This window comes from Embiotoca jacksoni, unplaced genomic scaffold, assembly GCF_022577435.1.
Source record: "Embiotoca jacksoni isolate LCO1_2020_lvr unplaced genomic scaffold, fEmbJac1.0.p SCAF_11, whole genome shotgun sequence".
In the NCBI taxonomy this organism is placed as follows: domain Eukaryota; kingdom Metazoa; phylum Chordata; class Actinopteri; family Embiotocidae; genus Embiotoca; species Embiotoca jacksoni.
The window spans coordinates 7226734-7252801 of NW_027185241.1; the positions used below are offsets into that span (position 1 = coordinate 7226734).

Genomic DNA, 26068 nt, shown 5'->3' on the forward strand with positions numbered 1-26068 from the left:
TTTTTTTTTTGGGGGGGGGGGGGGGGGGGTTACATCCCTGATCGGACAGCTTATTTACCTAGTGTCCCTAGCCCCTTGAGAAGGACATATACATTTAAAATATTAGGTAATGGTGAGGCGCAATTTATACGGGGTTTCAAAGTCATTGCACTAAAAACTATCATTGCATTTCAATGGGCTACATTTCCATGTGTCGCTGTATTAATGTTATATCTTGTGTCTAAGCGAAAGAATAAGCTGCGTTAAACATAAAGTCATGCATCTCATCCGCCACTCAACCCTGCGAAGCCCCGCCTCTCCACCTCATCATCCAATGAGCGGACAGAAACCGTCCACCACTTCCGGATCCATCACACAAACACATGTGTGCTAGCAGCCAGCTGCGGGAATAAGACAACAACAACAAAAAGTGGCACTGAACGCCACCGAAGATGGTCCACATCAGTAGGATTTGTCTCCGGAAGGTACGAACTGCTACAGACATGTACTGTGAAGATGAATAATTGAACAGCGAGGGTTTCACACAACGTTTGACATTAGCTGGACAGCTAGCTTGTTGTCGGGCTGCTAACAGCTAAGTTCACAGAAGAGTAAGATGCTCGTCGGATAACTGTGACTGTCGAGCAGGAAAAGAACAATCCCGAAAAAAAACAACCCTCATGTTTACGGTGTATCACAGCTTTATGTTTACAAAGCACTATTTTGTATGTGTATCTGCCAGTGGGTCGTTACATTTAGAGGAAACATCATAAGGAATTTTCTGCAATTGAATGGAAAAAAATATGTGCATATATCAGTATTAGTAGTTGACTAAAAGACTTGGAAAATGTTGGCAAAAAAAAAAAAATCCAATATTGTACATCCCTAGTTAAACCAATGACATTGTCATTTATGACTTCATATGTCTCATGCCAGTAAATGATGTACATGCAAAGTTCAAATATTTGATTCAGTTTAGGTTAACTGTGATGTCCCGCCTAAAGGTACTTGGATGTGTTTTTGAATGTCACTCCGGTGTAATGTCTCTTTTTTGCAGTATGGAAACTTTTTGGACAACCTGCGCCTGTACGTCCGTGGAGGCAGCGGTGGCATGGGTTTGCCCCGTCTTGGGGGACAAGGAGGGAACGGCGGAGATGTCTGGATGGTGGCGTCAAAGAACATGACCTTGAAGAGAATCAAGGACAAATACCCACAGAAACGTTTTGTAGGTGGAGCAGGAGCCAACAGCAGGTAGGTTTCAATAAAATACAACTTTTTTTTTTACATGACTTACATTACATACGCTGACATTAATTGAATTTGTCAGCGACCTTCGGGTGTTTTGTTCTTGTACTGTTGTCTCGGGTTGATCAGCTGTTTGAATTCTGTTTATCTTCAGTGTCCGAGCTCTGAAAGGAGAGCGAGGGAAGGACAACGAGGTTCTTGCTCCTGTCGGTATCACTGTCACCACTGATGATGGCAGAATACTTGGTATGTCCCTCCATTTTTTTTTTTTTTTTTTTAATTTTTTTATCAAACACGGGCAGCACAGTCAGTCATGTAATGTTTGTTTTGTCTAATAGAGACTCATTGAACCGCCCTGAATTTTTTTTTATTTTATTTTGAGTTCAAGGAACGAAGACTTAATGCTGTGTGTGCATCGCACAGAGAATGTCAGAAAACACAACATAAAGAGAGAGCTCGACACGGCACAGCAGAAAAGTTTTAACTTGAAATATAAACAAATATTTACATTGGGTTGTTTAATCAGGTTTATCATTGATGACATAAAATATAGTTGTCGCCTAACTGGATTGGAATACCCACCTGATGTTGCAGTGAAAACGTGGCTTCTTATTTCCTCAACCGTTCTTCTACAAGGTGAGCTGAATGCTAAATGCGATCGTGTGATGGTGGCTAAAGGAGGATCCGGAGGCTCCTTCCGCTCTGTGTTTGAGCCCAGTAAAGGCCAGGCTAAACACATCCGGCTGGACCTGAAACTTATCGCGGACGTGGGCCTCGTGGGGTGAGAGCAGAGTCACACGGACACAAACTGATTTCAGGTTCAGACAGCTTCTTTGGATGTCTGATTTTTTTTTTTCTTGTGATGAATCACCGTCAGGTTTCCAAATGCAGGGAAGTCCTCGCTCCTGACGGCGTTGTCCAGCGCCACACCTCAGATCGCCAGCTACGCTTGTAAGTGCACAATAATACACGCGTGGATATGATGTGTTGATCTGTTTTCATTTGAGCTTTTGTCCGAGCTGAAAAGTTCAATCAATATTAATCTGTTTCTGGTATTTCTTAAATCTATACAACAGTCACGACATTGAAGCCAGAGATTGGTAAAGTGATGTACCAAGATTACAAGCAGGTACGGGAGTGCATATTTGTACTTATTGTATTGTCCTGTAACTTGTCTTCATTGATCGATGAGCAATGCTTTTATTTTTATGGTAGATCTCAGTTGCTGACCTCCCAGGGCTGATTGAGGGGGCGCACGTGAACAAAGGCATGGGCCACAAGTTCCTGAAGCATGTGGAGAGGACCAAGCAGCTCTTATTTGTGGTGTGTATAGATGGGCATGTTAAAGCAAAAATATTATTCGCTATTCACTGGGGGGTTTCATGTTTACTATTTGAAGCCTTTAAAACAAGGGCAAATACTGTATATATTTTTTAACACAAGACAATAGTTGCATAAACTATTTTATATTTTGAATTATTTAATGACTGTTTGAAAATCATGACCCATCCCGAGTGTAGTGACGGTGAAAACACAAACTGACACCTACATGCTGGATATGTGAGAGTGTGGTCAGAGTAAGCTGCTGAAAATGGCCTCCGATGACAATGGACTTTTTGTTGCCTGTGTTTTGTCTGACTGCAGGTGGATGTTTGCGGTTTCCAGCTGGCAAGTAAAACAGCGTTTAGGTCGGCCTTTGAAGCTGTGCAACTTCTCACCAAGGTGAGTCTGAAGCTGGGATGTTGATGATCGGACTGTAACGTAAATGAAACAATCATAAATAAGTTGTCAGCTATTCTTTCTAATTTTCACGACTCCTGTACTATTTATTTACCTCCTCCTTCATCTTCTTCATACTCCGCTCCTTTGTCACTCCTCCCTGAAGGAGTTGGAGTTGTACAAAGAGGAGCTGGTGTTGAAGCCTGCATTACTGGCGGTGAATAAGATGGACCTGCCTGACGCTGAGGAAAAACTAGAAGAGCTGAAGGAGCAACTACAAAACCCAGAAGGTAGGCTTTTTTTTTTTTTTTTTACTAAAAACTTACTACTTCATTGTTTATAGTTTGACACACATATAATACAATTTCAGTTAATATGACTAAGATTTCTGACATTAGAAGAAAAGTGTCATATGTAGGAGTAAAGATGGAAATCAATTTCCCTTTTTAAGTTCCTGACCATCCCAATTTTATGTGTCATCTTTTTCTACACATGAACAGAAACTGTCAATGTATTCGGCTCTGGGTTGAGATATCAGTAAATGCTTTCACAAAATAAAAAAGAGCATAACACGGTGACCTCTTGCCTCTTTGCAAACAGTTTAAATCTGATGCCAGATCCTGTTTAATGTCCTGGCTGCGTCAAAGAAAAAAAAGAAAGTTTCTCAGATTTAATCGGCTTCTATTTTCTTATTAATTAAAAATATGTTGCCTTGAGAAGGTACCCTTAAAATGTGACGAATAAATAAAATAAAATCACAAATAAAGAGTTATTTTGTAAAGTGCTATTTAACACTAACCTCCCCCGATCCTATTTTACAACTAATCATGTAAATATAACTTTTTCTTTTACTTAAATACATCTTAATTCTACCTTTTAATGTGAGGAAATTTTGTACAAAGGTGGATTTAGAAGACAATTAGCCTTGTACCAATTTTGATAAAGACACTAAGAAGATATATAATTAGGACCGACGTCAAGATGAAAGAAAACAAAAAAAGATATGCATTCAATAATAGACTCTGTGTTTTTGTTGCTCTTCCTTCTGCTCTGCAGAGTTCTCCGATCTGTTGCCTGATGACATGATACCAAAGAACTATATGACCTTCAGACACGTGGTTCCTGTTTCTGCCATCACTGGGTTTGGTATCGATCATCTGAAAAGCTGCATCCGACAGTCACTCGATGAAGACGCCACCATGGAAACTAAAGCCTTCCGTCAAGAAAAACTGCAGGCACTGAGGTACCACGCACACGAGTGTTTGTGACAAACATGGACAACATCCAACCCACTTCAATGGGACCTACAGTGCTCGATGACATCAAGTTCAGGAAGAGTTGAACTGCGCTTCAAAGGTTGGCTGGTGTGTTTGCAGATCATCAAATTCTCAATAACCGATTGCCCGATATTTCAGTGGACAGTCTTTTTCTTTTCGGCTATCCATGTGTTACCGTCTTCAAATTACCCGTTGCAACAGGAAACGGCAACAACAAACTCCGAGCAGCAAGTTTTGATAAAGATTTGGATCATGCAGTAAAGTCTGCTCGGTACTTTTTGATTTATTCTGGGGATCTAGCTATTTTAAGGCCAGGGCTCGTCTCCCTACGTGCAAATGTTCCACCAAAACAAGTTTCCTGACAGTATTTTGTAAGGTCACTTTCGCCCAAGACGATTGTGATTGGTTCAAAGAAAAACAAACCAGTCAAGAGTGTTTTTTTTCTCCCTATACCAGAGTGCTGGAAACAGGTCTTGCTACGGGAGACTACATTAGCAGATACTTATTTTCAGTTTTTTTCATTGTTCCAAAAAGATTCAGATTGTATTTATTTTATGTGTGTGTGTTTGTTTGTTTTAGGGAGGCCCTGATACCGATTCTGATACATCAACACAGTACCAGTGCTCTTTTCCCTAAGTTGCTATTACTTACTGTAAAACTAATACTTTCTACTTAAGATGAGGACAGGAATTACTGCGGCATTAAAAGCCGTCTGCAGCCGAAAGTGACTGAAATAATTATGAATCAAAACATTGAATTATATGACATTTACAAAGAAATTATACTTCGTGTGGATCAGTCACATCTGGCTGATACTCGGTCCTCTAAAAAAAGGTTACTCTCGGATCAGTGCATCCCAGCTTTGTCGCTCTTTCCCATTTTGTATCATAGAACTGTTAATACATTCGAGTCCATTTTCCTGTTTAACTGTAGTGTTTTTCTTAGAAATGATAGACAGATGTGTTGATGAAAGTTATTTTATATTAAATATATTACAATACTGAATGATGAAGAGGGGAAAAAAAATATGGGGATTGATTTTTGCATCAGTCTGTACAGCATACAGGCAAAATTTTGAAATTAAAAAGGACAGAACTGCAGTATTTGAATTAGTACATGTGGGGTTTTTAAGGTTCCTGGAGCAGAGCGCCAATGAGTCTGGCAGGATGGGAGCACGTGGCTGAGACCGGGTGGTTGGTGTGCTCCAGTACACGAATACATTCAAGTCTCTGGCTGGACAGACTGTGGGGACGTTTGTCAGAGGCCTCCTGTTGGTATCGGTCAGTCCAGCCGTGTGCGCAGGAAGATACAGTAGATATGTTTGGAGGATCGACAGCTGTACAATCACAGAAATCACTGCAGCCTGCATGGTCCCATCCTCGGTGGAGAGTCCTCAGAGTGTCATACAGTGCAATGTCCAGGACGAATGTCTCGCCGCAGCACAGTACTATGATGTTAAAAAAATGACTCAGCAGCTCTGAGATGATCCTCTCTTTAGCTCGGGAAGATGACTGAGCCAGTGGACACTGACCAATACTTGAAGAAGACCAGAGCAAAGACGAAAGCTCTGGTAGAAGGCAAATCATGAGCCCATACAGATCTCATTTACAACAAGTGTCCAAACCTTAAATCATACACATCAGCACATGCCAAAGGAACAACAGCTGCTATTGGCCCCAGGACAAACGTGTTAAAAACAAGAAGTCAACATGTCTCCATTCAAACTCATCAACACGCGTAATTACAATAATGCACTTAATTACTGTTTGAATAGTTGCTGTACATAATGCTGAGGAAAAAAAGTGAACATTACAAAGGTACTTAATAAAAAAGATACTAGAAGCAATATTAGTCCAATATTGTGAAGATCGTATTACCTATACAGTCCTAATGCATACATGAATTACAAATGTAAAAGTGCCCACACTTGAACGAAAGCTAAACATGACGAACATGAGGCCTTAAGACAACAGTTTCTACGCAAGGTAGAGCAATGAATCGTAACTGTACAATGAACTTGCTGTTAGGGAGTGGGACTCGTATCCCAGAAATCCACCTGAAATAGCTACACTGGCATGACATCAGTCGAAGCACAAAAACTTTCGTAATCATTTCTAAACCCTGTCACTTCCTGCCATGGATTTTCCTGACGTCGTCGACAAGCAGTGCAGTCTGTGGTACACAAACCCATTAAGACAACAGGGATAGGCAACAAGGGGGGGAAAGTCCTATCAGTGACATGCTCGTGTCCCTTTATGGTCTCACAAATAGCCTACCGCAGAAATAATTTGATATAGAACTGTCATGCTGTCGGTCTTCACAAGCTCAAACAGCAAGCACTGTACAGCATAGTTAATCATTTACAAGGCTAAATATCTCAATCATCACAGCTAAATCCAAAATGCACATTTCAATCACAACTTCCAGATCCTGGCCCAGTTATCAGCCACATTCACCTCCTCTTCTGACATTCAAGTGCCTACATGTGCTGCCGTGGTCAAAATGGGAGCACACTGGTCTCAAACATCCACATGGAGAATCGGGGGAAACTAAACACATCTTATCATTATCATTGGGGGATATTTCCAAAACCACATGAGTGATAAGAGTGGCACATCTAAAACTACACCAAACACATCTCAGCCCATTCATTTCACGCAGGAATGGCACATGAAACTATTTAAATTTTGCTAAATTAATACTCGTCAAAAAAAAAACCCATTGCGGTAACACTCTTAATGTGCCACAACTGACGTTATTGGACGTCTGTGTGTTTCTCACAGGGATGGATGAAAATAGTGCTAAGATAATATAAAAAAAACAATTACATTCTGCTGTGGATGGAGAAAGCTATAGAGGTCACAGTCACAAAGGGGAGAAATATTAAAGACAGAAAATAGAAACCCAGGCAGAAGAAGGACTGCAGGGTCTCTACTCTTATCTACAGAGATCCGCTTTCTGTCCACAGCACAATTCAGCAAAAAAACCGAGAAGAGACTGTCTTTTCGTCTTTCAAAATAAAAGCAAAAAACATACTCTGTGTGTATTTTTACTGTACATATTTACACACAAACAAACGGAGGGGAGGAAGAGCGGGGCGGGGCGGGGCTGGGGGGGGGGGGGGGTGTTTAGGATCAGGGTCTGTGTCCGGTCCATGTCGTAGGTGATGAGGTTTAACTGGTGATACAATGTGGGTTACCTTTAGTGGAGGGAAAGCGTTAAAGCCTACAGAAGGTATAAAACCACTGCCGCCCTCGCATGCTTTCCTTTCTGATCAGACCGCTGTTCTTTTCAGTCGGAGGAGGTTTGCTGATAAACAGGGTTGTCTCATGCATACAATGTTGGGAGTTTCTACAGTGATTACGTGCGTCAAAATGATCCGACAAAAATCCAGCAATGCAGTGTGACACGATGACCTGCTCCCGGCTCCACTTTTAGAGGGGAGCATGAACATCTCGGGGGGGGGGGGGGTAATCGAGGTGAGTACGACAAGGGCAGAGCTAAGGAGGATGTCAAGGAGGTTCTGAGAACGGGTGGCGGCGGGATCAGAGTGGTGGGGGTTTCCAGTCCCATTGGTGAGGCTTGAGCAGACAGGAACAGCTCGGTCTGAGCTCCAGCTGGTCTGCAGTGGATGTGAAGCTGCTTTCTCCACCAGCACGCCGCATCATCTTGTAGAGGTTCCACTGAATGACGCCATTTGGCAAGACGGCCTCGGAAATACTGACTTTAACTCCCACTTTAACTCAAACACACCTCTGCCTATTTCGTGTCCAGTGGGGGGTTCTCTCTCTCTCTTTCTCTTTAGATGCTTAGAGTCAATTTTGTTTCATTGTTGTGTTTTTCATTCATAGAAAAGGAGAGACAAGTGTAGTTCTTCGAGGACCTTTGCAGAGTGGGCAAGACTGCTGTTATATTGAGGTCTCCCACAGCTGTAGAGAGAGTAAAGGGAGGGGCATAAAAAAAGAGAAAGAAAAGACATTTAAATGTGCGCCATAGTTCAGTGTTGGCCAGTCACTTGTGGGCTTCATCTTTTTAGAGATATTATGTTTAAAAAAAAAAAATAACACTGGCTTTATCCTTTTTTTTACGATGTGCTCTGTGACATTGGCCCACTAAATGTGGCGAAATAAAATGATGTTTTACTTTATTTTAGTGAAACTAACTTATATTTTCACATTCGGGGCAGAGGCATTACAAAAATGATTCACACATGTTTGCTGCACAGCCCTGTACTGCACACACTCCTCCAGCTTCTATAAACTGGAAAAGAAGCACCTGGTCCAATGTAAAGTCCGCTGTGTTTGTTATCCAAATCAGGGCACCAGTGTATAGCTTTGTAATCACCTAATCTGACACAGTGACCATCTCAAAGGACAAAAATATCATGCAGCTGACCCTGACACAAAAAAAAACCTCAAACAGAACATTTCTGTCATCGTCCTGCTAAAAGTTACAGCTCCGTGTTCAGGTTTATCCACATCATATATTTACACACTTCATACTGATCTGCCCCATTCAGTATTAACCAGTGCACATTATATCCTCTGAATTGACAACCATCAAATCATCAAGGCCAAATTAGTGTTATAATCCGGCTTTAAATTATGTCGTGCCCTTCTGATTGGTACTTGCCCTGGCACTCTGCCTGTTGGCTTTCCTCTGATCATCGGGGAGAGGGGGCATAGGGTACGGGTATCTCCTGCTGGATGCAATAGATCCTGTAGAGGAAGTGGGAGACTTGGCAGGGGATAGCGTCCTGAGGAGGAGAGGAAGTGACATCATTAAACAACTGCCTCTGCTTGCTTCATTGGTGTAGGATTAAGTTGGCCAAAGACACAGATGAACGAATGAGGTTGAGCTAATGTTAGATCTGTGACTTTGGGCAACAACCTCCTTGAGCTGCTCCAGTTATTCAGTTTTCACCTTCATAAAGAGGGAGGTTGCTCTTAAAACATCTTGCCGCTGCTCGCCAAAAGCAAAGAGACAGATCAAATAATCTGCTGAAAAATAAACTAGTGTGACCGATGCTTTGCTTTTAAGGACAACCTCTGTACAGAGTTTCCGGCTGCAGTGTGGACACAATCACAGTTTCCTCACATGCTTCACCGTGCCACAGCATTTTCAGAAAGCACAAACACACCTTTAGCCAGACTTTGCAGAAATATATGTTTAGCCAGTGTGAAACATCACTCCGCTAAAGATAACCTCTGCTGTCAGCCGAGCTGGTGTGTTGTCTTAATATGTTACATCAGTCTGTGTAGAGTAGAATAAGGAGACTGGGACGACAGACCAGACCGGAGCTGGGTAAGAACAACATACTGAGAATCAGAGGGAGAGGTCCTGTCACAGGAAGACCTCCTGCCTCATGTGCAGTAGATTGTAAACACCACTGTGGTGTGGTGATGAAAAAGTCCTGAGTTGTTCAAAGTAGTGGAGAGAGTGGAGCGAGAGGACCACTGGTTTGAGTTTTTCCTCACAATAAATCCCAATATTAACATTTATTTTTTATTTAAAAAACCTGAATAAGAAGTGATTCACTGTTATTTTTTTTTTAGCCATGGCAGCAGTGTAGGTCCATGGGTGGTAATGTTGGTCTGTAGAGTGGTTCACCACTTTGGTTCAGACTGAAATATCTCAACATACAGAGCTGTGCAGACCTTTTAGGTACATTAGATGTTTAGATTATTTTTCTGATTAGTGTCTGATTAGTCTAAAATTCATTTTGCAGGTTGCTGTTAAGATGTTTACTTAATGTAGTTGTCTTTTACAGCACAAAGTGAATGTTTAAGTGATGGAAATCATCAAGAAGTCAGTTCAGTCATGTAACATTGCTGATAGTTAAAATGCATTGTTCTGTAACCAGGCTCGCGGATGTAAAGCTCCATGTCTCTCCATTCTTTTGGACTTTGGTAGATGTTTTAACGCAGGTAAGCAACGTGCTCCTGGATACAGTGAAGGTCTATAGATTCCAGTGCCGATTGACTGTTTGGTGATGTTTGCTTTGTACATGTGAAGAAACAGTCGTTGCGCTGGCATGGGACCAGGTGATCGACCGAACCAGTCGTGACCATGAGCTTCCTCGTTGTTAAGGAAACCTTTATGTGTTTGTGATTATCTGTAGACCTTGTGGACACGCTCAGAAAGTCAGCAAAACAGTTTGTCACAACAGCACAGTGATGATGTCAGAGCGGCACCCGAAAGGTTTGACTCGGCAATGACATCACACTGATGCGAAGGCACATGAGGTCACTGGGAGCGAGGCGGAGCCGACACACGAACACACACTGACAGAACAACACTGAACATGCAGAGGTAGCAAGAGACTGAGGGGGAGGAGCAAAGAAGGGAATAAAGAGAAATTAGGAATAAAATAACAGAATTATAATTGGCACATTGGCACAAGCAGTTATAGCTATTATTTGTTTTGCATCAATAAAATAAAGCAGAAAATTAAAATCCGCAAATTGAAATGCACTTGTTTCAAAAAAAATGTGAAGCATAAAAACTCATTTTAAACATCCTTTTTTGATGCTCAGTGGCAACCCTTTTTCATTAAAAACTCCAAGTTGCAACATGCCAGCTGTCGATAACACGTTCACTGAGATGTAACTTTAAATAAAGCTTCTCCAGATTGGCTGTAAATCGTAACTTTCCAAACCACAAATGAAACCAAAAGTGAGGGAGTTTTGGACAAGCGTGTGGGGTACAGGACATGGTCTGAGGTAATACCTAAGGAAAGGTCCTTGAGTGTTTTTATTCACATCTTCTACCCATTTAGTTACATCATAAAACTCTGTTTTGAAGCGAGGGGTTAAATACCTGTGGGAGGGGGAAGGGGAAGTTAATAACAACACAAGGAGGGGGGGAGAGAGAAAAGAAAAGAAGGAAATGAAAAGGACAGAAAACCTCCAGAAATAAGCGAGTGTGGGGAAGGGAGAGAGGAAGAGGAATTATTTTAGGAGAGCAGAGCAGAGCAAAGATATTCTGAACGAGATGCAGTTGAGAAAATGGTGAGAAGATGGCAGACAGACCTGTGTGTGGTTTCAGACGAAACAGCACCGTGAAAATCACAAACAACTGTGTCGTGTGTTCACAGGCTCAGTTGCATATCGGTCACATTTCACTTCATTCCAAGCAGCGAGCTTCCGGCCACTCAGTCAGTCTCGTGCTCACAATGAGAACAGGTGCACTACAGACCACTTCAAATAGCAAGACCTTCAAACCCACAAACAGACCAGCCGACACGCCAGGTTGGGAGGCAGCCGATGCTCATCGCTCATTCACAGTCAACAGGTATATATGCAAATCTGTGTCCACTTTGAGGAGAGTTTACAAGATTTAGAGGTGCAGTACAGCCTCACAAGCCAGACAGGAGCTCAGAGTTTGATAAGAAAAACAACTGCATCTCACCGTCTTCTGACTTATGAGGCTCAGTGCAACACACTATTTATACCTCTCGCTACCTGTGATACCAAATTTGAGGAAAGCAGCCAGAGGTTTATTTAGACCTACACCTCACCTTTAAAGGATAAGTACAGCCATGTTCTTTATTTTTTTAACATCAACAAATCTCATGAAAAGACCAGAACCAACAATAAATTGATCTTATGAGAACATTTGTGGAGCCTGAGCCTGATATGAGTTACTCCTCTGCACCATAGACTCTCACTGTTGCACAATTAAAAACATAGAGGCACACTGTTGCACTGTTGCAATGAACACAGGCACTGTCATTTCTTTTGAGTCTACTCCTGTCAATGTAAATATTCTCTGGCTCACCAAGCATGTGTTAATCCACAGGTGAAAATAGTTTCCGATAAAAACACAGTACTGATTCCTGTTTGCTTCACATTTCCTAAAAGCTTCAGTACCCAGTTGTTTTATGAGATTATTTTGCCTTTTTAAAAAAAATGAAAGTATACATTTTTGCCTGTTTCTTTTAAACGATAAATATTTTCAGTAAGAACCAATGGAGCCACAGAAAGGTAGAAAAGACAGTTAGTGTTGAGAAGTTGACTAAAACATTGTTTGTTTCTGTCTTTTTGTGTGATTTGTTGACATAGAAAATACAAAATAAAGACTTTATCCTTTAAAATACCCTGATAAATTTGTTTTTTTTCCACTACAGAATCTGATTATCTGCAGATTGTGTGTGCAATCTTTACTGACTTCACAACATGATCAACCTCCCAAGGAACTTACTCTGTGGAGTTTGAGCGAGCGCGAAACTTCTTTCCTTTCAGCTTCTTACGATTACCGCTCAGGTTTCCTGAAGAGAAAAACACAAACCCTCACTTTAGATATATACAATAACATGCAAAACATGTATTGTGATGCCGGAGAGAACTAGTATGAGCAGGTGTAATGTGTTTGTTTTCCCAAAGCAAGTTCAGGAAAGTCACAGCACTCCGGTGGTTAAGAAAATAAAAGCAAAACTACCTCATGCATTGATTAATTTGGCTTCATACCACATTATATCCACAATATTACAGATAGCATTTACTTTACATGATAACGACATAAAGTGAATTGTTTCTCTTTTTTTTTTTTTTTTACCACAGGCATGTTGTCTCTTTGCATTCGTTGCTTTGAGGAAACAAACTTGTTGCAGTTCCTGTTTCTGAAGTGAAATTCAATGCAGGAGAAGCTCAACTGTTTCCTGCTATGTGCTGTGTGTGTGGGGGGGGATTTGTGCGTTACCTTGCCACGAGTTGCTCCTCGGTCGCCCGTTTTCACAGATGTCAGAGATGTGTTTGGCATCGGGAATTCTCTCACTCCACGAGTGGGACAGGCCGTTCGATCTACAAACACAACATGGACAAAACAAAAGAGCTCAGCAGTTTCCCTCTGAGATGCTGCACGTTTGTTGCACAGGTGGAAACGAAACAACTGCTAAGGTCAGTGAAGGAGAGGATGAACACGCCATGTCAACATTATGAGCCATGATGCTCTATCATGACAGCTGCATAATATGACATCATATGAGAAGCAGAGTACAGAGACTCATTTCTCCATTACCAAAATCTTCACGAATTTGGACAGTTTGGTTCATTTCCAAAAGAGTCGCAGGGAAAGCAAAACAGTTCATGAAAGCCATGATAGTAACAAAGCATGATATGAACTACATTTTGAGCTCATACACGCTCACTCTCTCACACACACACACACACACACACACACACACACACACACACACACACACACACACACACACACACACACATACACAATTGCCAGCAAATGATGAGCGATGATGAGATGGCACACCTGAAGCCAAATATTGAGATGTTCTGAGAAATGGATGGGATGGAGGGAGTGAAGGACAGGGTGCAAATCTGCAGGTGCGACAGGCAGGCTGACCTCTTCTTGGAGCTGCAGCCGGAGTTTGTGCTGACACCTGGAGGCATGTCACTGCAAGAGGAATCTGCATCCCCAGGTTTGACGCCATAGTCACCTTGGGGCATTTGCCTGGAAATGCAGAAGAATGCTTTTAGATGCTGAACGACTAAACACCATCACAGGAAGATTACAAAATTATTTATAACTGAAACTTTTTGTTTGTACTATAACATGGTGTATTTAACTTTCTTCAGTCTGCCTTGTGTTTGTCTACCTCAGTGATTGATTTACAGAAATAGAAGTTCAATTATTGCACTGAGTGTAAACATATCTTGTGTCTGTATCACATTCAAGCAAAGAAACTTGTATTTCTGTCTTATTTGTGTGGATTTTGTCTTACTCCAGTTGGCAAACAAGATCCTTATAGTTAGTTTGTCGAACATTTACTTGAATAAATGTTCTTGGTTACCAAATACAAACTGGAGTATTTCCAAGGATTTTCTCTCCCTCCTCAGGTTCTCAGAAGATTTGTAATTTACATTTTACAATGTGTTTTTGGATCATTTCACAAAAACGTTTGTTGTATTCAAAAACTATTGATTATTTACTATTATGCAACATTTTTAAAAGCATCATTGTAATGGAAAATAAAAAAATAAAAATATTATTGAGAGAACAGTAACTACAAATACACCGAAACAAGGCACAGCTCTGCCAATCATTTTAGAGTCACAGCTCTAAAAATGCAACACGTGAAAAATACAGTTAAAGTGAGCAAACCGGCAGAATCTCCGGTGAACCTCGGACTCGACATAACATCTCTGCTTGTAGCTCCTGTGAAGATAACAGTATCTTTATTACAGCCCATAAATAATTTATCTTTTATCAAAACTGTTGCACTTCATAAAGCATCACACAAAAAGTACATGGACACTCACTTGTAGCACCAGGCTGTGACAGCAAGTATCAGGGCGAGGAAGAGGATGGAGCCTGCAATGGCCCCAATGATGATGTTGGTACTAGTGATACCTGAGACAGAGGAAGAGAGTAGAGTGGGAAGCCAAATGTGTGTTAACTGGGTGTGTGTCTCTTGTATCCTGGGTGATGCAGACACATAGGGATACACAAACCACAAAACACTGCAGCAGAACACAAAACACAGTACATTTAGCAGGAAAGGTTTAGAAGGAGAACAAGGGGGAATAAACTGAAGAACAACAAACTGCCGTAACCCTCCAGCACTACTCTGAGCGTTATCTTTCCACACAGGATAACAATACAGACTCCTTATGTATCAACTTAACAGGGGTCATAATTAACCGACCGTGGCGAGCTGAAGTGGGTGTGAGAGAGGAAGAGGATCAGGAAATTACATCAAAGACAGGACAAATACAATGAAAAAGGAACTCAAATCTGACCTCAAGTCACTCCGTCAAAGACATCAGCCTGTCGACAAAGAATGAATGTGAAAATAATGAAAAAACAAAAAGAATGACATGCATGGTTCAGTGAATACAAATGCAGCTGGTTTTAATGAGCAGACAAGAACCCAACACAGACGCTGAAATAAACAGAGATGCAACAAACGATAAACAAATAAGAGGTTAAAATGCTTGTGGATTGGTGAAGAGGGGAGCAGGGATAATAAAAGAACAACTGAAAGAGTTGAAGTGGAATGGAGAGAGAGGAACAGGTATAGAGTGCAGACCTAAGAGTTGACGGGAGGGAAAGGAGTTCAGAAAATATGATGTGGAGAAAGGTATGAACAGCGGTAGCAGACTCTGGAAGCGTTAATAAAAATCTACCTGAAACAGGCGCGGTAGGTCCCACCACGAGATAACTGAACGGAGACCTGGAGTTACAGTCCTCTCCTGTCCAGCCCAGGTAACACACACACTTCAGCTCATTACTGCACACCTACAGAAGGACAATTACAAAAGATGTAATAACAAGGGATATGTTTGTTTTCTCTGGTTTTGAACTTCAAACACTGAAGATACACTGAATCCCTGCAATTTAGATATTTAAAAAAAAAATAAGGGACAAAATACATTTTGGTCACAAAATAATGTTGTTGATATACTAAATTATTGAATAATTATATTTTTACAAGACACCCAGTTTGAGGATTTAGGAGTAACACTAATGTTTTCAAATGTGTGGCTATTGAGGTATAAACCAATACACGTCATAAGTAACATTATTGTTGTTAACACACTTTGGCAACAGAATTCGACTTACTTGTTTCTTTTCCTAAAATAGTTTCTTGCACCTGTGGTCATGACAATTTCTGGGGTTGATTGATATACATTCTTCTTGAACGTAGATTTTTATCCTAAAACCAACCATCTGGATTCACGCAATAATCAACGACGCCAGCGGTCCAGAGACGTTAAGACCTAAAATGGGTTATTAAACCATGACCAGGTTTGATGAATTATTCAAAGTTTCTCTCAGCTGTATTTTTAGCATAATTATAAATGTGGCCAAAGGCAGTTCACTTTTTGTTCTTGGTTATTTGTCTTAAAAAGGAGTGTCAGAAAAGTAACTTCAAGGTTATATTTGATATAAACTGGGCAGCCCTGGAAATACAAATATAAATATTGGTGAAGAAAGACATCTGATTCTACAGAAAAGGCAACACCAAGTTGATATAGGAAAGCCAAAATAACCGTGATCCTGAATCCTGAAACCTGTTACAGTTTTTTAATGGCTGAAGTTTCAACGCATGTATATATGTTTTCAGTGTTGCGGTGTACCCCGTGTCCTGAACAGATGGTCTTGTCAGTGGTCCCGGGGCAGGTGCTGAAGTTGAATTGCTGGATTGAGAGACATTTGTGAGTGAAACAGATGCTGTCTGTTCCGCAGGCCGTTCCATCCTCGACGTATCCCAGGTCAGTGTCTCCATCGATCAGCACATGAGCACCACTGAGCAGCAAACACAACATGAGAAGGATTATGTCGCACTGCAGTAAATATGTATCTGTTCTGTACGCCGCTGTCTCTTAGTTGAAACTATTTATAATGTTCAAGGCATACCAATTGTTAGTTTGTCACTGTGTAAATTAATTAAATCCAAAATCCATTGACCAGTTTCATCCACGTCTTTGTAGAAAAATGATTTCCTTCATCCACCAGAAGGATGTGCATTGTGAACAAATGGGACCCCTGTCAGTAAGGAAATTGTTTTTTGGGGAAGGTAAATTTACTGTACTACTTTGATTGTGAGAGGATTGACATCAAAAGGAGTCACTGATGTTTTAATCAACAATAAAACTAATTATAATTTTAACTTTCAGTATCTTTTAACTGCTGGAAATACTGATCCAGGGAATAAAACACAGTCAAAGACTAAAGATACATCACCAACAGTCTTTTTTAGTCTGTTATTTTGGGCTTTGAGGATTTTAAGGAGGTTTTTCAATGATGTGTACCTGCACTCCAGTGAAGCACTGTGTCGGGCTACTGAGAACGACGACAGTCCTCCCTGCAGCTCTCCCAGTCGTGGGGCAGGTGAGATGTTGGAGCACAGCAGGTAGCCACAATGAACATCCCTGAAACATGAAGGTGCAAACACAAATCAGCTGGAGAGAACAACAAAGAGATCCATCGGTGTCATTGACAGAGATGACTGGCTTACTGTTTGTTACACTGGATCCAGGTGTCCTTGTCCTTCCCGCAGTTGCCTTTTTCTGTCCCCTCGATGTTGAGCTTTTCGTAGCAGAACTTGTCAGCTGCTGTTGCCTCTGACGGAGAAAAAACACAACCGACTTTAAGTGTGGCAGTTCAACGATCTTATAAGTACCAACTACATTTGATTCTTTGTAGAGATGCATGTGAGATAATACACTTACTCTCTCCCCAAATGTACTTGCACTGTCTGTCTTTGGTTTTGCACCTTCCATTGAAGCAGCGACCCTGTAGAGAGAAATATGGTGAATCTCAGTATAACATGAGTGAAAGCTTTTACATTTTTTTACGTAAAACACAGTAAAGCCTTACTTGGTCTTTTTCACATGTGTAACCATCCATCTTGTGCACATTTGGTGGACACTGGAAGACACAAAGAATGCCTCAAAAATACTGTGATGTTCATCTGAATACCAATATATGTTTATATATACAGCTGCAAAGGGCTCTATGAGGGCGGCTCTATGAGGGCAGCTCATGTTCACCTGGCTGGAATTGCCTGTGCAGTTTTCTGGGATGTCGCAGTCATTCACTGCGTCTCGGCACACAACTCCTGTATACTCCATCTGCAGCAGAGTACGATGCAAATCAAACAGACTGAAAGTGGTGTTGTGTTTGAGTTGCAGCAGCATAACCAGGAAATGACATCTGACTGTCCACTATTAGTCCATCTATGACAAGTCAAGTTATTTTAATTTTGGGATTAGATTGTGTTAAACAGCTGCCATACAGCAGTGAAAGGGAGACTGAGGAAAAACATTTTTGTTCAGTTTGAGCAGGTAAAAACTATTTAAATGTTAACGTTGCTGGTTCCAGTTGGTTTCAGATTTTGTATCAGCATCATTACTAAAAGTATGAGCAAGCGTTCTTCAGAGAAGTATAAAATAAAAACCAAAAAGGAAAACCAAAAGGCAATTGCCACTACGAGACCAAATAAGGCATATTTGACACACTTTGACAATGAAATGTGTAGCCTGGCCTGTTTTGTACCTGGCAGTTATTGCAGCAGAGTCCGTTGCTACAATTGGAGTCTTTAGTCAGGGTGCAATTCTTACAACAGTTATCTCCTTCTTTGGCACATTCCTAAAAGACAAACAAGCAAACAGAAACTGTTCTCAGTTTTCTTCTTTTACTTTATTTTATTTCATCATATAATTTATTTCAAAAGGATCCTCTAGACAAACTCAATGATCATGTTAACACTGTGTATTCAGGGCTTTGATTGCTCCACTAAAATTACGACACTGCTTCAAATGACCTCACGTTAGCTAAAGTCTGATAAAGCAGGTGGTTTTGTTGTCAGGTAATTAGCCCATCTCTTTGCCCTTGGAGGATTATAAAATGAGCTCTTTGAAATACATCTCCCTATTTGCATCCATCCATTCAGGTGCAGTACTTGAACTCACCGCTGGACTGCCACAGTCACACTCCTCTCCTGGCTCCACGAAGCCATTGCCACATTCTGGAGGGTCCAACAGCTGAGTGGAAAAAGGTTAAATGAATATATACATATGCATGTACAGTGTGTGTGTGTGTGTGTGTGTGTGTGTGTGTGTGTGTGTGTGTGTGTGTGTGTGTGTGTGTGTGTGTGTGTGTGTGTGTGCAGATGTGAAGATGTGACGTACCTTCAGAGGTTTGTTGAACAAACAGGCTCCTCCACCGCTGTTCAGAAAGTTATGGTACTCCTCCACATTGCAGTCTGAAAACTTCTTGGGCAGGTAGAAACTGTTCAAAACAACGACAACGTATTATGTTGTTATCGTGGATACAATACAAACAGCATTCCCAGATATTACTGTGAAAGAGAGAGGATTTGCTCCCAAACAACACTAGAGGACAAAACACTTAAACATATGGTTTTAAGCATCTCTGCCCAAACAATCTGTCTTTTTCGTACCTTTACACTTAATTACATTCTCAGTTTTTACAACTTATAGAGTCACTAGTACAGACACGAGAATGGCAAATTTGTGGTATGTTATTAAGTTTGCATTTCTTACCAGAGGAACCATACACCATTAATAATACATCACAGGTTTTACCATACTCACAGTTCAGAGGAGAGCCTTACAATAACATGGGAGGAAATATACAGCACAGCTAATATAGTGACGTCATATGGCGATATGTGTAGGATGTAAATGGATCCTGAGATGCATTGTTTTTCCTTTGTCCTGAAAAAGAACATTACTATTGTGAATGATTCACTTTAAGACAGTTATTGCATTATCCTTTAATATTGTGCCCCTAAAAGACCTCATCAATATCTAATCAGTTTTCACAAGATAATCAGAAGATAAATAAAATTCTACTGAAAGTGTCATCAACTCTTTAAAGCTCTACTGTGATTGCTTCAGTTCATTAAAAAATAAAAGGTTAAAGTCCAGCTAGATAACACATTCATCTGGAGCCCAATCAACATCTGAAGTGAGCAAATTTCTCACAATCAAATATCGAACACATATTCCGAAGCTTTTATTCATACCAACCAAACACTGAGCAACACTTAAATATTGTCATCTTCTGCTGTTCAGTTTGGCTTACTCCTGATTATTCTGCAGGCACATGTTTATCTAGAGTGTCTCATCAGGGCAATGCAATAACAGAGAGACTCATTCAGAAAGAATCGAGGACTACTTAACATATAATGTGACTAAATGAAGCCACCCACAATGATGATGATTATAGAAGGAGCCAGTAATGATGGTTTGATGAAGGATGAAGTACACTACAATATTTCATGAAGATTTCCTAAACTAATCAGGCTCAAAGTTGTCCCAGCTGTGATGTGGGATTCGTATCTTTGATTTCTAAATTTGTGCCGGCGCTGAATCTTGTTAAAATCTTGTAGTTCTCAACCCCTTTTAAACAGTAATAAGGGGTGGAAAAAAAGATGAAGCATGCTCGAGTGAAGAAGTACAATCATTACCATATGGAAGAATATTATTATTCAGCCATGATAAAGACTCCTTATTTCATAGTAGATCGGACCATGGGATCAAAATATGTATTATATTATTGTATAACAACAAAAAGATACTACTGTAACGTCATCTTTAATACAGGTGTGCGAAGCACCTCATGTATCCAGATCACTTCTTCTTCCTTCCCTTCTTCATTCATTCATCAGAGTCAGCCTATCAGAACCCGAGTGAATGTTTGGAGGCTGAACCACAGCCATTCATCTCTGCAGCACTGATGAACTGTGCAGAGTTACTAAATCCTCAGTAATAGTTTAGGGTATTTGGATTCATTAGATCAGAAAATGTGAAATCTTTTAACATCACGCCCCTTAAAATACATATTTTGTCCTGGTTTGTTCATGGCAACATCTGTAATTTCATGAAAAGAAAACAGAAAGGAAATATAAACATAAAAAAGAAATATAAAGTGTAACCATTTCCAAATCCTAACTCGACCTTAATCCATGTTCGGACAATAAATGATCAGTATTATTTTCACACAAGGTGTAGTTAGGATTTAAGATGACCATAAAAACTTGCCAAACACACATTGCGTAGGAGTACACAAATCCACTCAGACGCACACTCAGGCACAACAAGCACACAGAGTAGCTACACCCTGTGAAATAATGTGAGAGTAGTTAGTAGTATTAGTATTCACGGTAAGTAGATCAGACATGCAGGTGCTGAGGGATAAAAATAAACTTCCGTCAATGGACATGATTGACATCGCTCATTGAATACAAAGGTCTGAAATACCATTGACTTTAGGGAATCGGGACTGTGTCAGTTTACAGGTGGCAGACTTAAAAGAGCACAGAGTCACCTGTCCTCTGCCAGGTGACCTCATGGCATGGTGTGTTATAGGAACCCAATAGAGCAGGATCTGGACGTGGAGCGTTAGGGGAGTGTACTGTTGTTAAAGGGAAATGAAGTAGAAATTTTCGACCTTCGATGAGAATGACATTGCAGACTGTATCAATCGGTTAGATATGGACAAAAATAAGTGATGGGAAGTCCTGACTGTCAAAGGGCAGGGCAGGGCATAGAAGGAGCCTTTCAATAATTAGAAAAAAGAAATCAATCAAATGTTCTTGGTTGATCAGAGGTGATGTCGGCCCAAAACTGAGGGATACACACTAAGTACAAGTGAAATTGTACAAAGTGTTTATGAAAAATACAGCCAGTGTATTTTAAAGAGAACATCAAACTGTATTTGTTCATGTCATTTAAATAAAAAGAGAAGCTGGGGCCACAGTGGCTGTTGTGCTGTTGGATGAAACAGGAAAGGTTGTGGTGACTGACAACCCCCTCCAAGCAGCCAGTTGGTTGAAAACCAGCACAAGCAACGCTCTAGCAAGCTTCTGCTCACCTGCTGTCCCATTCGGGATAGAGGGGGAACGCAAGAAGTATTTAAGAAGAGGGGTATACACACACAAACACACATCACACAGGCTCTTACAGACACACACATCCATATGCTCACAGTGGCACGATGCCAAGCAAGCTTGCACAGTACACACATTTTAAGACGAACACTGTCATGATTTCTGCATGAGACCGACAACACAAAACGTACACAGACTGATTTATAACCTGTTTTCTAATTTGGGCAAACAAGATATTACATAAGATGTTCCTGCTGGAAGAGGCTCAATGAAGTTATATAAACAAGGAACTACCATATGGAAAATAAACCTGGACTGACACCTAGTGGTGAACTATAAAACTACAACAACACTTCAGCGGGAGGGAAAACATATATCAGCATATCTAAATTGATAAACAGATGAATATTAAGATCATATTTTAAACAAACATCTAGATTATTTAGTTTATAACATAGTTGACCTTTAATTGTTTTGAAATACATAAATAAATTTGTACGGTTTCACATTATAAACACAGTGTCCACAGTGTAAATCTTTGAGGTGGCAGGATGAGACTGTTGCCATTAACTACATTTATAACTTAATTTGATTAAACTTTAATGTGGTAATACCCATCAATTTTAAATTAAAGAGAATAAATACTTGTGCAGGGATTTGGACAAAAACAGCCTCTAGTCTGAGTAACATTGCATCCACCTCGATACTGTAGCCAGAATGTTAGAAAACTCTGATGACAAACTGAGTCACGAGTATCTGTGAGAGATGATATGACTGTAGCTGTGAGATGAGATTAAACTGTACTTTTACACTAACTTACCCAATGTCATCCATGATACAGCCTGCCCACTGATCATCACACTTGCACTCGCCTGAAAAAAAAACCAAAAAACATTGCTATCACATCAAAACAATGCTTTAATTGAATGTGTGTTTCTAATACCAAAGAGCTTATTAAGTTTCAAACTGTGTACCATTAAGGATCCTCTTCTTGTCAGAGAAAATGCCAATGTTCTGTCCAAGAGACTGAGCGAGGGTTATGGCCATCTCATTTGTTTTCCCGTACTGACACAGAAAGACAGAGAAAGGAGATAAACAGCAGGAGAAAGAGAATATGCAGATTATTAAATTAGTTTGGAGAAAAGTGATTGTCTTGTAAAGGAGGTTACAAAGGTATTCCCCCTCAAAAGTACAACCAAATCAATTCATCTAGATGAATCTAAATCAAACTCTAATGATAGGAATATATTACAGGAATACACTCACAGTACTGATACAAAGAAAACTGAAATATGCCTCATTTAATAGGAGAAAACAGAACATGTTTGTGGTGTTTAATGTATGTTTAAAATCATCAAAAGATTAGGATTTACTGACATTGTGACTGTACTTAATGTTGGCTGTATCCTGTATCTAATTAAAACTGAACTGAGGGGGAAATTTGGAAATCTATAATATAAAATCTACCATTAATTTTAAGACTCGCCTCATTGACTCCCCCTCCTTTAGTGAGAGAGCAAACTCCTCCCATGTAGGAAGCTCCACCCCAGCTGCTATGAAAGCGATTCCCTCTGATAAAAAGAGAAAGTTATGTGTTTAATAAAAAGTTGTTGAGCCCATAAAACACATCATTTTTGTAATTCTTTTTTATATCCAGACTTACGAGAAGAGGTGAACAGAGTCGCATTTATCCTTGATGAAGTCTTTTCTGTACTTCATGAACTCCTTCAGGGTCACCATGGGGTCATTGTCAATATTAAACCTGTTGTCAGCTAACCAGGTTTCCATGGCAACAAGCACAATCCGGGTGTTAAGTTGTTCCCTGAAAATCTGGGAAATTAAGGTAAACTCAATGTCAAGGAGTCTTCTATTGAAAGTCACAAAGCTTTGAGTTTAATGTCTTTGTGTGACTGAAAATGCCAGAAAATACAGAATGACATTGCCTGATCAATATCAACACAGACAGGCGTGCTTCATACTCATCAACATTTTCATCTTTTCATTATGACAGAAGTCAAACAGTCAGTATGATCCAGTCACCAGACAGCCACGCATCGCAAGAGACCAGACAGTCAACAAAGGTAACAATCTGAAGGACGAAGCGGGAGCAAACTTGTTGGCAAATAATAATATTTGCTTTCATAAGAAGGAAATCTGTTGGGGCCCCAGGCCAGACAAACACTGGAGAAGAGGAAAGCATTGGCATTTAAACTGAATGCCAATAGTCTCGAGGAATCAGCTGACTGAGCAGAGAGTAAGTGGTCAGTGATATGTGTATGGTTCAATCCCAATGTGGCCCCTACAACCTCACACTATCTGTCTCTGTACCTGTGTGGACAGTTCATCATATTAAAAGCTGTTGCAAACCTGCCGGTGTGGAGGGGACAATAAAACCTGCAGATGGTGAGTCTGCACCAAACCTCTACTGTTTTCAATCTTAATCTCCTTTGTAAAGACTATGTTGGTCATGGACAAAAAACAATGGCTTTACTGTCCTTAACATTCTTTACACTAGTTAAAGTACAACATGTCAAGCCCAAAATGTTTTTTATCGGGTACACAGGAAGAAAAAACTATTTGGACTCAAAATAGTTTACCTAAAAACAATATTTCCTGATGGTGACATGTCAAGGATCCAAACATCCAACAATATGTACAACTGTTAAAACTGTGTTATATTTGTCTGTATGTACTATAACTTAAAGGCAACTGTTTAGCATACCCAAAGGAAATCAATGGGTCCTTCGCAAATACAGCCTGCTACATATGATCATCTTCAAGGGCACAACAAAAAGCATGACCTTACTGCAGCATCACCGGCCTATCATCTTACTGACATGACCCTGCATCAGGTCAGATTTCTGTAACACAGCACACACACATGTGGCGACAAATAATCAAACATTGAAATATCTGCCTCAGTACTGTTGGGATCTCACTGCTGCTGCAGTCTTCTGAAATGTGGAAACTCATAACTGGCTGTTTAATGGCTGCTCGCAGCATATTATGGAGTGAGGACAGGCTTTAAATGGAGTGCAATATGTGCTCAGCTCCAGTACCTGGGAGTGCTTGTGGCAAGCTTTCCAAGAAGAGGATCAATACAATTCTTACCATGTCAGCTATATTGACCACTGTCTTAGCATTGTTATTCGTGTGCCCAACGGAAAGCCGATGCTTCTTGTACTGAGAGAGAGAGAGAAAGAGAGAGGTGGAGAGGAAACAAATAAAAGTGGTATTCAGAATCTGGAACAAAGTCCTTTTAAGCCAGATCAAAACAAAAGGAGCCTGTGTCTGCACCTTCGATTCACTCCATACGTCACCTTTATTATGCATAAAACAAAACAAATTCAATCTCAGTGGATCTTAGTCAGGCACAGTTGGATCAAAACTGCCTAATTTATGCACAAAAGGCAGCATTTGAAGTGTACACTCTTACTCTGTTTATAGTCTTGAGTCTCGGCCCACCCGGCATCCTATATTGGGCTCAGAGTGATTCAAAGGGTTGGGCTGGCAGCATTCTATATTTTACTTTCAACAAATCCCATGAAATACCAAAACATATAATGACCTGATCCAGTATTAAGTAGTGCCTCTAAAGCAAAAGCCTGATAGGAGTCCAGCTGCTTAAGGAAAATGTTTGATAATTGGTTGATTAATCTGTTTGTTTGAGTGTCACGCACCACATGGTGTTGGGCCCATTAGGGCTTACAAGACAGTAACAACAAAGAAGGCCACATTACAAATCATAATGGATAGTTCCACAAATTCAAAAGGAAAATGCTTGCTCAGACATTTCGTTTTGTTTTTGATTTACTTTGTTTTATGGATTTGTGGGCAGATCCCCAGAATCTGAAGGTGGAGGCACAAGCAAAATAAACACGCACATTTCTGGCTTCAAAGTCACATTTATATAAGTTATTTATTTATTTCAACTATTGTTGTAACAAATGTTTCCGCATACAGTCTATCATAATTCTACATTCATACCAAACCCAGTTAAAATCTTACCATTAAATGGTCATTGATCACCATCAGCTCAATATATTTGGTCTCATCTTCTACACTTCGTGACATATATGGAGCCTGAGAGGAGACAACAGTGTTATCATTTCAAGAGACACACCAACACCCTTTTCTTTTGTTTTCCTCAACCCATGACTTGGCATGTTAAGGACAATATAAAAACAGCACAGTAAACACAAAGATCTACTCATGTCTCCTGCGTCACGCAGGAAATAAAAGAAACAATAATTCAATATAAACTTTGTCAAGCTAAACCAGGTTTGCCTGTTCACCCATTTAAAAAAAAAAATATGAGAGCAGCTCTGAGGGCTGGGAGACAGACAGCTGCACACTGTCTGAGAGAAGATCAGGCTGGAAGCAGCCTCCGCTCATAAGATAAATATTTCATGAAAAAGCAAAAGACGAGAAGATGAAGAAGAGGAGAGGAAGGCAGGAGAGCTGGGAT

The 26068-nt window shown here is 40.4% G+C and overlaps 2 protein-coding genes across 2 annotated transcripts in view; one reads left to right on the top strand and one right to left on the bottom strand.

The window, feature by feature from the left end:
* The first annotated feature begins 295 nt into the window (after nt 1–295).
* Nucleotides 296–6386, top strand: gtpbp10 (GTP-binding protein 10 (putative)). Its single transcript, XM_069142815.1, has 10 exons — nt 296–464; nt 1037–1230; nt 1379–1470; nt 1861–2005; nt 2102–2175; nt 2301–2353; nt 2440–2547; nt 2869–2946; nt 3110–3233; nt 4000–6386. Exons 1-10 carry the CDS (start codon nt 432–434, stop codon nt 4209–4211), a joined length of 1113 nt encoding a protein of 370 aa, XP_068998916.1. The 5' UTR covers nt 296–431; the 3' UTR covers nt 4212–6386.
* adam22 (ADAM metallopeptidase domain 22) overlaps nt 5182–26068 on the bottom strand; it is a 58783-nt gene continuing 37896 nt past the window's right edge. Inside the window, exons 9-31 of the mRNA XM_069142814.1 lie at nt 25609–25683; nt 24712–24783; nt 23264–23430; nt 23087–23171; nt 22575–22665; nt 22421–22472; nt 18875–18974; nt 18656–18727; nt 18240–18332; nt 17735–17815; nt 17562–17612; nt 17414–17477; nt 17200–17305; nt 16994–17113; nt 16319–16487; nt 15365–15476; nt 14498–14588; nt 14340–14393; nt 13581–13688; nt 12921–13021; nt 12423–12489; nt 8853–8976; nt 5182–8149 (exon numbers count right to left, since the gene is read on the bottom strand). Of these exons, the coding sequence (XP_068998915.1) occupies nt 8129–8149; nt 8853–8976; nt 12423–12489; nt 12921–13021; nt 13581–13688; nt 14340–14393; nt 14498–14588; nt 15365–15476; nt 16319–16487; nt 16994–17113; nt 17200–17305; nt 17414–17477; nt 17562–17612; nt 17735–17815; nt 18240–18332; nt 18656–18727; nt 18875–18974; nt 22421–22472; nt 22575–22665; nt 23087–23171; nt 23264–23430; nt 24712–24783; nt 25609–25683 (2076 nt within the window). The 3' untranslated portion in view covers nt 5182–8128. The remainder of the gene's footprint in view (nt 8150–8852; nt 8977–12422; nt 12490–12920; nt 13022–13580; nt 13689–14339; nt 14394–14497; nt 14589–15364; nt 15477–16318; nt 16488–16993; nt 17114–17199; nt 17306–17413; nt 17478–17561; nt 17613–17734; nt 17816–18239; nt 18333–18655; nt 18728–18874; nt 18975–22420; nt 22473–22574; nt 22666–23086; nt 23172–23263; nt 23431–24711; nt 24784–25608; nt 25684–26068) is intronic.

What these genes read in the sequence shown, in the direction of transcription:
- gtpbp10 (XM_069142815.1), top strand. Translation starts at nt 432, where the DNA reads ATGGTCCACATCAGTAGGATTTGTCTCCGGAAG. An exon ending in GCGGACGTGGGCCTCGTGGG is followed by an intron (nt 2,006 to 2,101) that starts GTGAGAGCAGAG and finishes AATCACCGTCAG; the next exon opens with GTTTCCAAATGCAGGGAAGT. An exon ending in GCAACTACAAAACCCAGAAG is followed by an intron (nt 3,234 to 3,999) that starts GTAGGCTTTTTT and finishes TCTGCTCTGCAG; the next exon opens with AGTTCTCCGATCTGTTGCCT.